Source organism: Ranitomeya variabilis, chromosome 2 (assembly GCF_051348905.1).
Source record: "Ranitomeya variabilis isolate aRanVar5 chromosome 2, aRanVar5.hap1, whole genome shotgun sequence".
In the NCBI taxonomy this organism is placed as follows: domain Eukaryota; kingdom Metazoa; phylum Chordata; class Amphibia; order Anura; family Dendrobatidae; genus Ranitomeya; species Ranitomeya variabilis.
In genome coordinates, this window is record NC_135233.1 from 868571464 (window position 1) to 868582962 (window position 11499).

Consider the following 11499-nt stretch of genomic DNA (forward strand, 5'->3'; position numbering starts at 1 on the left):
GTATTTCAGTTTCAATCTCCTGCTGTATTCAGATTACATAGGAAAAACCTGCTGACAGATTCCCTTTAATTAAAATGTAACTATTTTGATTTTTTTTTTTGTACTAGGTGAATACTGAGGATTATAAAGCGGCACAATTGGCACAAGATGAGGTGGGGACTGATTTTATAATTTTGCATTAACGATCTTAATGTTTGCTGTTTTTAAGAGAAGGGCTTTTGTTGAAGTGAAAACCCTTTTTAATATACTTGAAAAATACTTGATGTTTCCCATACTTGACAATCCCTTTATTTTATGCTGAATAGTGATGAGCGAGCGTGCTAACAGGCAATCCCTGCATGTCTTGCGGCTGTCGATACTTTATTAGCACACGAGCATGCTCGGATGACACCTTATCCGAGAACGCTTACTCATCACTAATGCTGAACACTAGGCCTATTTTACCGCAAACCTATCTGAGAGCAAACTAGGGGATTTTAGAGTGAAACCCAGTAAATCCTGGCAGGGCTCCTATGAGAGACCATGAACTTCTTACATACCCTGCCCACACACAGTGATTGACAAGCTTTCCTATACACACTGATACAGGCAGTCATCAGTCAGTCTGTGGGGGCAGGGCAAGTATCATTGTTTGTTCTACTTTTTACACTGGAATCCTGTGTAATGTATTTGACTGTTTGAGGCTTCTGTTTTTCTTGGTACATTAATGATACATTTTGAGTTTTTTTGTTACATTTTCCTTATTTTTAATTTTCCACCTATTTAGCCTTTGTATTGACAGTACCAGAGTATTTGCATAATTATTTTGGTCTTGTTTTGTTAAAACAAATTAATATTAAAGTGACCGTAAAAAAAAGCAAAACGCTGATATTAGAAAAATAGCTAATCCCCTCAGGGTCACATGTGGCCAGCTCTTCCCAATGCCGCTAAAGGTATTGACAGATCTTTCCCCATCAGCCGCAGAGACTCTGGGAAGAGGTGGATGAGGCTGAAGCGGACTAGTGTGATCACCAGCCATGGTCCCTTACCAGATCCTCTAAGTATATTTTATCTTCCTACGTTTCAGAGAATAATGTACTCGACCCTGGATTGGGCGGCGTGAATCGCCTGACAGGTTTCCTTTAATGGTATAGATTAGAGCAATCAGTGGGGCAGACCCAAGTGTCTACTTCATATTTTGCCCCAACTCATGGCAAATTCATTTGTAAAATTGATGATAAATTGCCATGGATTTCACCTTATATATTGCAATGAGTGACCATTTTGTGGTAAAAATTCAAAGCTTAATTTGATATCCACACTGCCGATTCTTCTCTTAGTGCGTGGTAAAAAGCTGTCGTAAAACTACACCTTCATTTTCTGCTACATTAATACACTACAGATTTTTCGCCAAAAAATCCAGACTCAGAATCCACAGCTTTTCTGCCCCATGTGAACATGCCATAAGATGCCTCTATGTAGGTGACCAGCAGGGGTTTACTTTTGCGGACATTTCCCAGGAATGCTTTGTAATGCTGTGTTAATATTGCATTAACTGCACTGAAGACCCTCTGAATATGGTAAATATATTTGTACAACCCTATAGGAACTGGCACGGTGGCTAATGGAGAAAGAGCAACAATCCTATAGAAAGCCGAAAGGACGGGAAAAGGTGTCAGACAGAAAGAGGCCAGATGAGCGGGAGGTATGTGTGAGCTGTGGCTCAAGTGACTGTGTTCTCAACAGCCGGCTGTTCATGGGGAGCAGTACTCTCCATCCATGCTCATGTATAATTTACTATAAAAATAGTCAAATTTGTTTACGTCATGACAAATTTTGGATCCAAACATCTTCAATTCTATGAAGAAACATTAATGTGCATTAAAGAGGTTGTCCACTACAATGTGTAGTTGGCACATTGATATAAACCTTGGAAATAAGGCTTTCTTCAAATACCTTGCTTTTCCAAATGTGAGCGGAGCTATTGCTGTCCGTTCACCCCATCACGTGACCCCCGGCTGCAGCTGCCTCTGATGTGCGGTGATGTTACCTCAATTTCAGGAATTGGAAGCTGAACTGGCATCACCGAGGGGGGGACCCAGTCTCTGAGTGATTGGGCTGTGTGAGGAGCGTCGCGTTACAGGCCAGCATCAAGCGGACTTGCTGCACTCTGTTAATGTAAACCGTGCAGGAGCGAGCCCGCGCAATGCTGAGCTGTGACGTGACTTGACATGACTCTCCGCCCACGGCCCAGTCACTCAGACTGGGTCCCCGCGTCCCCGGTGATGCTGGGTCAGCTTCCAATTCCGGAAGTTGAGGTGACCTCAGCAGACATCTGAGGCAGCTGCAGCTTCGGGTCATATGATGGGGGATGAGAGGACAACGATAACTGCGCTCACAGGCATACTTGGTAATGCAAGGTATTTGAAGAAAGCTTTATTTCCAAGGGTTATATCGATCAGCCCACTACACATTGAAGTGGACAATCTCTTTGCCCAAAGTTTGCATTTGAAAGCAAGTTGCACTGAAGAACAAATGAGAGAAGTAGCCATCAAATGAATAATATAATGCACCCTGGAGTTATTGTGTTACAATTACTATATGCAGTTTGTTCCTTGTCATTATCAGTTCTACTTGTACCAGTTATACTCAGACAATCGTTCTCGGGACAATAGAATAAAATGCAAAAGACACTAGTGAAAGCGCATTGAGATTGAGAAGTCGTCGAATATTTTGGACATCACCTTAACGATATTCATGTTTGTTTTTTGTTTCTCTTTTTTTTTGTACATTGATTAGAAATTATTGTGTGTTTTTAGTTAACTTCACATGAGCATGGTAGGCCGCGATCAAGAGATGACCAGCACCGGTCCCGCAGTGATAAACCATACAGGTAAATTATATTAAATCACCTGTTAAACTTCTACTGTTAAGTTTTTTTTTTTTTTTTTATCCTTCCCTTCCCACTACGCCTTCTACCACTTTCCAGCTGCTAAAATGTACAAGTGATGGATTATTCTGTGCATCTGAGTATATGGTAACATCATGCTGTTCTTCTCTCACATCTACACTGCATGACTTCAGACGGCACATAGCTCTGATACATTGTACCTAATCGATCCTTCCCCGCTGTGTCATCTCATCATCATAGACAGATTTTATCCTCTAAATTGAAACGATGATGCTTATAATTAAATTACTCCAAATAAATATCGTACAAAATTTGTTAATTTTTCCTTCTACAATAACCTTTTTATTGCTGAAACCAAAATTTCAGTTTAATGGGTTGATGGGATTCCTCCTTCACTGATTCCATAAGGTTGACCCATGCACAAGGCCTCATTTTCATTTTTTTTTTTACATAATTATCGATTTTGATGGGGCTTTTTGCTGTTAAAGGGTTGTTTGTTTTTTTTTTGTACTTGACACATTCCGGCATTAATTTTAGTTTTCATTATACAGGCCGCTTCCTCCAGCACCAGATGAAGATCACAGTGATGATTATGGTCATGATTATACAAACCATAATCCTCATAACTCTCCGAAATCTGGTTCAAAGTCACATTCCTCCCATAAAGGTAACTTTAAAAAAAAAATTATATCCCAAAGAACCAAAAATCTTCACATATTTTATTATATAATTCAAAACGGTCTTTTTTTCTTAAACAATATTTTTATTCCACCTGGGGACATGAATATGCTGTCCTTTGATCCCTTACATAGTACACTGCTTTAGTTAGTGTGTCAGGCAGTCTGTATGTCTGCCATGGACAAAAGTCTATTAGTAGAATATTGTCAGGCTGGTATGGAGGTCTTTATAAGGTTGCCGTTGTAAGCCATCAGCCTCATGCGATTGTGCTGCTAGGGACCATATGAATTGATTGAGGCGGATGAATGGATATCTTAGGGAGTTAAACAGTGGTTCATCCATGCCTCCCAGTATATGTGTATTTATGTGGAGATAGATATATACAGTACAGAACAAAAGTTTGGACACGCCTTCTCATTTAAAGATTTTTCTGTATTTTCATGACTATGAAAATTGTACATTCACACTGAAGGCATCAAAACTATGAATTAATATGAATAATACATGTGGAATTATATACTTAACAAAAAAAGTGTGAAACTGAAAATGTGTCTTATATTCTTGGTTCTACCAATTAGCCTCCTTTTACTTTGATGACTGCTTTGCACACTCTTGGCATTCTCTTGATGAGCTTCAAGAGGTAGTCACCGGGAATGGTGTTCACTTCACAGGTGTGCCCTGTCAGGTTTAATAAGTGGGATTTCTTGCCTTATAAATGGGGTTGGGACCATCAGTTGTGTTGTGCAGAAGTCTGGTGGATACACAGCTGATAGTCCTACTGAATAGACTGTTAGCTCCTTTTTTCTTGCCATAATACAAATTCTAAGTAAAGAAAAACGAGTGGCCATCATTACTTTAAGAAATGAAGGTCCGTCAGTCCGAAAAATTGGGAAAACTTTGAAAGTGTCCCCAAGTGCAGTGGCACAAACCATCAAGCGCTACAAAGAAACTGGCTCACATGAGGACCGCCCCAGGAAAGGAAGACCAAGAGTCACCTCTGCTTCTGAGGATAAGTTTATCCGAGTCACCAGCCTCAGAAATCGCAGGTTAACAGTATCTCAGATTAGAGACCAGGTCAATGCCACACAGAGTTCTAGCAGCAGACATATCTCTACAATAACTGTTAAGAGGAGACTTTGTGCAGCAGGCCTTCATGGTAAAATAGCTGCTAGGAAACCACTGCTAAGGACAGGCAACAAGCAGAAGACTTATTTGGGCTAAAGAACACAAGGAATGGACATTAGACCAGTGGAAATCTGTGCTTTGGTCTGATGAGTCGAAATTTGAGATCTTTGGTTCCAACCACTGTGTCTTTGTGCGACGCAGAAAAGGTGAACGGATGGACTCTACATGCCTGGTTCCCACCGTGAAGCATGGAGGAGGTGTGATGGTGTGGGGGTGCTTTGCTCGTGACACTGTTGGGGATTTATTCAAAATTGAAGGCATACTGAACCAGCATGGCTACCACAGCATCTTGCAGCGGCATGCTATTCCATCCGGTTTGCGTTTAGTTGGACCATCATTTATTTTTCAACAGGACAATGACCCCAAACACACCTCCAAGCTGTGGGAGGGCTATTTAACCAAGAAGGAGAGTGATGGGGTGCTACGCCAGATGACCTGGCCTCAACAGTCACCAGACCTGAACCCAATCTAGATGGTTTGGGGTGAGCTGGACTGCAGAGTGAAGACAAAAGGGCCAACAAGTGCTAAGCATCTCTGGGAACTCCTTCAAAATTGTTGGAAGACCATTCCCGGTGACTACCTCTTGAAGCTCATCAAGAGAATGCCAAGAGTGTGCAAAGCAGTCATCAAAGCAAAAGGTGGCTACTTTGAAGAAGCTAGAATATAAGACATTTTCAGTTGTTTCACACTTTTTAAGTATATAATTCCACATGTGTTAATTCATAGTTTTGATGCCTTCAGTGTGAATGTACAATTTTTACAGTCATGAAAATACAGAAAAATCTGTAAATGAGGTGACCAAACTTTTGCTCTGTACTGTGTGTATGTATGTATGTATGTGTGTGTTTCCATTATGAACAGGTAAGGGGTTAACAATTTATTTATTTTTTTCTTTTTATTCACAGGATCCTACTATAGACAATGAAATATGGATCCATTTTGCCACTGATGCTCACAAGACTAAAGAAACCACATTGTTGATGCATCGAGGCACTGATAGTTCGATCAGACATTTGTCTGCTCCGCTTGTGACAAACTGTGCAGCATTATATGGCTTTAAGCAGCTAGTCAAGCTTATATTGCACAAGGGTTCTCCTAAAAGCATAGGAAAGGACTGTATATTACAGTTCTGTGTCTTTCAAAAGTGACTGTCAGGAACAATGTAGTCCTTGCTATTTGTAGTTTTGATTGCCCCAGATATTGGCTATAGTAATTTATACCAGTGTGAACAAGCAGAGGTACATACAGTAAACCTCTTACTATATATGTGACAAAATCCCTGTGTTTACAATGCTCACATTTTATCAAGCCATGACGGTCTCTGCTTTCTCGGAGTTAAGAACCAAACTAACAGTATCACTATCTTGTTTGAATCGGCACTTCTTCTCATAAATATTGATCTCGGCAAACTACAAATTAGTATCAGAGCCTTAAAGGCATATTCCCATTTCCAAGATCCTACTCCAATATGTAGTAGGTGTAATATTAGCAAATACCTCCAATTAGAAATGTATAGTTTTTCTGATTTTCTCTGTCCCTTTCCTTATTTGCAGGTATTGCAGGAACTTGGGTATCTATGGTTACGACAACTAGCAACTAGCTAACTCAATATATCAGTGGCCGTAACCATGGATGCCTAAATTTCTGCTATACCTGCACGAGGAAAGAAATATTTTGTGAATCTGAAAAACCATACTAAAATTTCTAATTAGAAATATTTGTTAATATTATTATTATTACACCTACTTAACACATTGAGATAGGAACTTTAAGATCTGAGTACCCCTTTTAAGGACTCATACAGACTTCATGCTTAGGTCAGTTGACCTGTGGTCAGTCAATGATCGGACCAAGATCCATGGACATCAGCATGAGCACTAGAGAATTTTATATAAAAGCCCTTTTCCTAAGTTGACAAATGTAAATTTTTTTATGGCAAGGGACTAAAAAAAAAAAAAGTGACCTATTGCTTAAATGGAATTTTAACTTCTTTATAAAAAAATTCCTGAAATACTGCAGTTTTTGCTCCTTAACCCTCCCTGCTCTGCTGAGAGCACTTCAATGCCGTCATCTAATTATCAGGATTGCAATGGCAGCTAACATTGTTATAAAGCTGTAGGCAAAAAATTCAGGATCTACCAATGAGAAAAGGTCACAGAGCATGCCTAGAAAAGTGAATGCGTCATCTGTAGATGCCAGTGAAAAGAGCGGAGCAGCAATACCTGCTAATTATCAAGAGCATAGCCATCTTCTCCAATCTAAAGTAAAGGCTTAGGGTATACAATGCCGCGCTCATCTGTGCCCATGGAGATGCTGACCCTCCAGTACAAGTGCTCTTCTCTGGACTCTTCTTCCTGTCAGAGAGAACCAACTATTAGATTAGTATAGTTGGATAGGCACGGTTATGGCTTTGTACTCATTTGCTTCAGTCTCCATCACAGATCAGTCAAAAATGGCAAACAAAATAGTTCCGCATGTTCTGATACATTCCCCAGTGAAATCCCAGGCCTCAAGACACAAATGCTTAAGATATTAAAATATACACTCTTTATTATTTAATCTTTAAAATAACTTCATAAATATATAGACAACAACCGCTTTAGAGCAGGGTAATAAGTTCAACAGAAATGACCCATGATATATAAAGACCCTGATCAGGCCCTTTAAAAAAAATGAATCACTGTCAAAAAGAGGAGACAGGCACCCCAATACATTATATGGTGCCCGCACTCAATGATGACTTCCCCTGACAAGTCCCCAAGTCATTCCCTAGAACTAAACCACTTAAGGCAACTAAATGTACAACAGCAAAAAGGAGCACTAATGTTAGATCTCACAGGAACCCCTTATTCTTGAACGAAAGACAAAAACGTTCCCATCAGAAAAATCGCAGTCAGTCTGTCGGTGATCCCAATCCCGACACGTTTCCCCTATGGTACAAGGGTTCTTCAGTAGACATAGATACTTATTAGGGCACAATCGCCTAGAGCAAGAAGGAAGGGGTATGATGCTGTCCTGGCATCACGCTTGTTTTGTGCTATGAGCGATTGTGCCCTAATAACTATCAATGTCTACTTAAGAACCGTTGTACTATAGGGGGAAACGTGTTGAGATTGGGATCTCGGACATAGACTGACTGCGACCTTTCTGATGGGAACGTTTTTGTCTTTCATTCAAGAATGAGGGGCTCCTGTGAGATCTAACATTAGTACTCCTTTTTTCTGTTGTATATTTGCCTTAAGTGGTTTAGTTATAGGGAATGACTTGGGGATTTGTACGGAGCAGCCATAGAGTGGGGGCGCCGTATAGTTTATTGGGGTGCCTGCGTCTGCGGTGCCTGATCAGGGTCTTTAAATATAATTAATTTCTATTTCTATTGAACTTATTACCCTACCTCTTTAGCTGCCCTTCCTTAACACTATGTACGTCTCCCCAAAAGGAGATACCATTGAGTCAACACTTGATTTAGTCTATAATGTTTCCACTTTATTTTGAATTCTTGTATGTTTTCATTAAAAATTGTCTATATATTTATTGGGTTATTTTAATAGCTTGTACATTTTAAGGGATTTTTATTTTTTTTTTGTTCTGGACTCAAGACAGAAATGCTCTACAAACCCTATTGCAGTCAGTAGTGTCCGGCATGGCAGAGATTCAGTGCTCCTGTTAATTTGAATGTTTTGTTCCCAAGATGGAGCAGAACTATATATCCCTGATATTGCTGAAGCTATACAGAGACTCGGCCTGATGGACATTGTAAACACTTCACGTAACATCACTTCACACAAAAGGAACCAATATACTGTATGGCGCATCTAAAAACATTCACTGTCTTTGTTTCTCATAGCCACAAATCACAGCACCGCTTTCATTTAAAAAGCGCAGAATACGAAATGAAGGCAACCCCGTGATTGGTGGCGAAGGGCCAAAAAGACAGCTTTTCTTTCAGACCTTTTCAGAAATTTTCTCCATTGTTCTTGTGGATTTGTCACTTCTTCCGGTTTCACAATGAAACTAGGGGGGTCCTTGATTAAATCCCAATTGTATTTCCTCAGGAAAAACTGCTTGTTCCACCTATTCAATGCTGTGCCATGTTTGTCATCCTTCCATAAGCCAATATTCAGTGTTATGACTAAAATTGCACAATGTATGTACAGGAAAAGAAAAATCAAAGTGCCATTTTTGATGATTAATTTTGTACACTCTTTAGTTTGTGTATCCTCTGAGCGGCCAGATTTTGCTGCAGAATACCATGTATTTTCTATTTTTATTCATATTTATTGTTATAATGTCAGCTGTCTGGTGTCGAGGTTGGGTATTTTTAACCAGCATGACTGTTTTAGGACTGAAGAAGACTACATAGATGCTGCATCATGTAAATAGCTTCCATCTGCTATGTAGTTATTTTAGACCTCGCTTTCTTTACTGGTTTAAAATGGAACCCTAAAGTGATAAACTTTTCATTATCTTTTATATTTTTTATTTTTGCGTTGTTACCAGTTTTAATTACCAATTTTGTGTCCCATTTTGCCGGAAGCTGTGGTATAAAACAAGATGCCATGAAATGGGGATGTTGAAGTTTCCAATTAGATTAGATCATGGATTTTCTTATTAACATTTTGCTGTTTAAATGGCAACTGGAATCTGACTAGTTGTATAGAGTAGCCACTAGTCTTTTATTTGTATTATTTTTTTTTTCCTACATGTGGTTTGTTGATTGTCATCCAAGGGAAAATATGACCACACTGATTGTATAATGCTTGTGAAACCTGATCAGACAATTACAGATTGATAATGACCTTCATTAAGCAGTATTTTATGAGTTTTATATAGCTAATAAATCTGCATGCAAAGTTGAATAGTAAATTAATTGCATTACGCATCCTGTACTGGTTCTGAGATATAGGCAATCTTTATACTCCAGAGCGTCAATCTCCGTCACTGTCTGCTAATGGAACCACGCTGCTTCACAGACGCATTACCCTCAGCTAATGTGAGCCACTGTAGAGCAGAGGTATAATTGGGTACTTAAGATAAAGTTGCCCTTTTACATAAAGTACCCTCCCAATACACATTGGATAGCTGTTGTTTGGCCGAATGTTGTCTTGTCCAAATCTTTCATACAGGACATCTCGCTTTGCCTGTGCTCTTTGTGTGAAAGCTACTGCCAAAAATATTTGGCAGTGGCTTATCTCTAGAAAACAAAATGATCAGCATTCCTAAATTACATGACAGATTCTTAACTGCCGTGACATCACCAGTCGATAAGCAAGTAGTCAGTAGTGGCAGTAGTCTAAAGTGTATTAGGCCTGAAGTCTTTTAGAACTGCCAGTTTCTGTGAGATTCGCCAACTATCTAATGTAAGGAGAGCTCTACAACCTCCACATGACAACAGCTGTCAGTAGAAATGAGAGATTAGGCTTGTTTAAGGGGTTGTCCAGTTTTTTTTTTTCCTACTCTGACAAAATGTGTAGGCTGCAGCACATCAGCGTGACACTCCCTACCAGATGTTAGTTTAACCAACTATGGAGGAGTGACTCTAGTCCAAGAGATGAGTAAAGGCTTTTTTGTTGCACCATCTCGGGATTCATTAAGATTGACTTTTATAATGACGGAGAACTTTTACATTTTCACATAACATGGTCCATTGTTCCTGTATGAACAAAGCTAAGGCTGCTTGATGAGTAGTCTGGCAATCGCCTATTCTCTGATATCCACCAAATATTTAGCATGGGTGCTGGAGACATGGTGGTTTAATGAATGACCACTCGGTTGACAGTTGTATCATGTTTACATAGTGCATACTTCAGTAAAGGTGGCGATTAAACAATGAATGTCATCAAAGCAAGGTCTGTGTTCATATTCAATCGGGCACAATGTATCTGTTTCCATATACCATTTTGCTGCCCATTTTACAAGTAGGAACCACACTAGTGTCCACTTGGCCTCGGCATCAATTGAGCTTGTGACAACTCTGACATATGCTTCATAAGTGTAAAGGTCCCACAGCTGCCGCAATCACGAGCCTGAGAAATTCTGGAGGTTTCTTCAATGAATCCTACATAATTGAATGTAACTCCAGACCAGTACCAGAAAGGCAAAGCGTATGTGTTCTTCATGTGTTGTCTTTAAAATGATGATGAAATGTGGATGCTCCTTTTAAAGAAATGAATGGTCTTCACTAGCATATCAATATGATCACTAAACCATGGATTGTAATCTCAGGGCATTAAATGTCACCTGTAATGATCTAAGACCAAGAATGTTTTACATTGAAAACCTTTCTATACTTTGCTGTTAGTCATTTGTATAAGTTTGATTTTATGAATACATTTTATAATTGGTCCTGCGTTTGTATGATGAATTGCACTTGAGTTCTGTAAGTAAACAACAAATGTAACGGGGGGGGGGAGTTTTTTTTTTTTTCTTTTAAATGCCCAAAGTAATTTTGGGTTGTGCCAAACATGTCTTTGCACTACATGGATGAAAGAGCACGTGGACCTATAGCAGACATTGAAGTGGGTGTAAAAGATTTTTACCTGCATTGATTAGTATTTAGAAAAAAACAAATGTATGATGGGCTTTATAAAGTTAAGCCCCTTATTGTGAAGATGTTAAATCTTGTTGTTTTTCTAATGGGTAGCATAGTATTAAATGCATAGAAGTAGATACTATTGCCTTCAGACAGTCAGCCTCATTTCTAAGAACTAATGCAGAAGAAACTGGAAGAGTTGCCTATAGCCATC

At 39.3% G+C, this 11499-nt stretch overlaps 1 protein-coding gene across 3 annotated transcripts in view; it reads left to right on the forward strand.

The window, feature by feature from the left end:
• The window catches only part of CCDC50 (coiled-coil domain containing 50), a 79002-nt gene extending 71478 nt beyond the window's left edge, over positions 1-7524 (forward strand). For 2 of the 3 annotated variants that reach the window (XM_077290305.1, XM_077290306.1), the window contains 5 exons: positions 108-152; positions 1586-1684; positions 2799-2872; positions 3442-3557; positions 5659-7524. In XM_077290305.1, coding sequence (XP_077146420.1) covers positions 108-152; positions 1586-1684; positions 2799-2872; positions 3442-3557; positions 5659-5678 — 354 coding nt within the window. In that variant the 3' untranslated portion in view covers positions 5679-7524. Of the gene's footprint in view, positions 1-107; positions 153-1585; positions 1685-2798; positions 2873-3441; positions 4142-5658 lie in introns of those variants that run through there. The other variant, XM_077290304.1, reaches the window with a different exon arrangement.
• The last annotated feature ends 3975 nt before the right edge of the window (positions 7525-11499 follow it).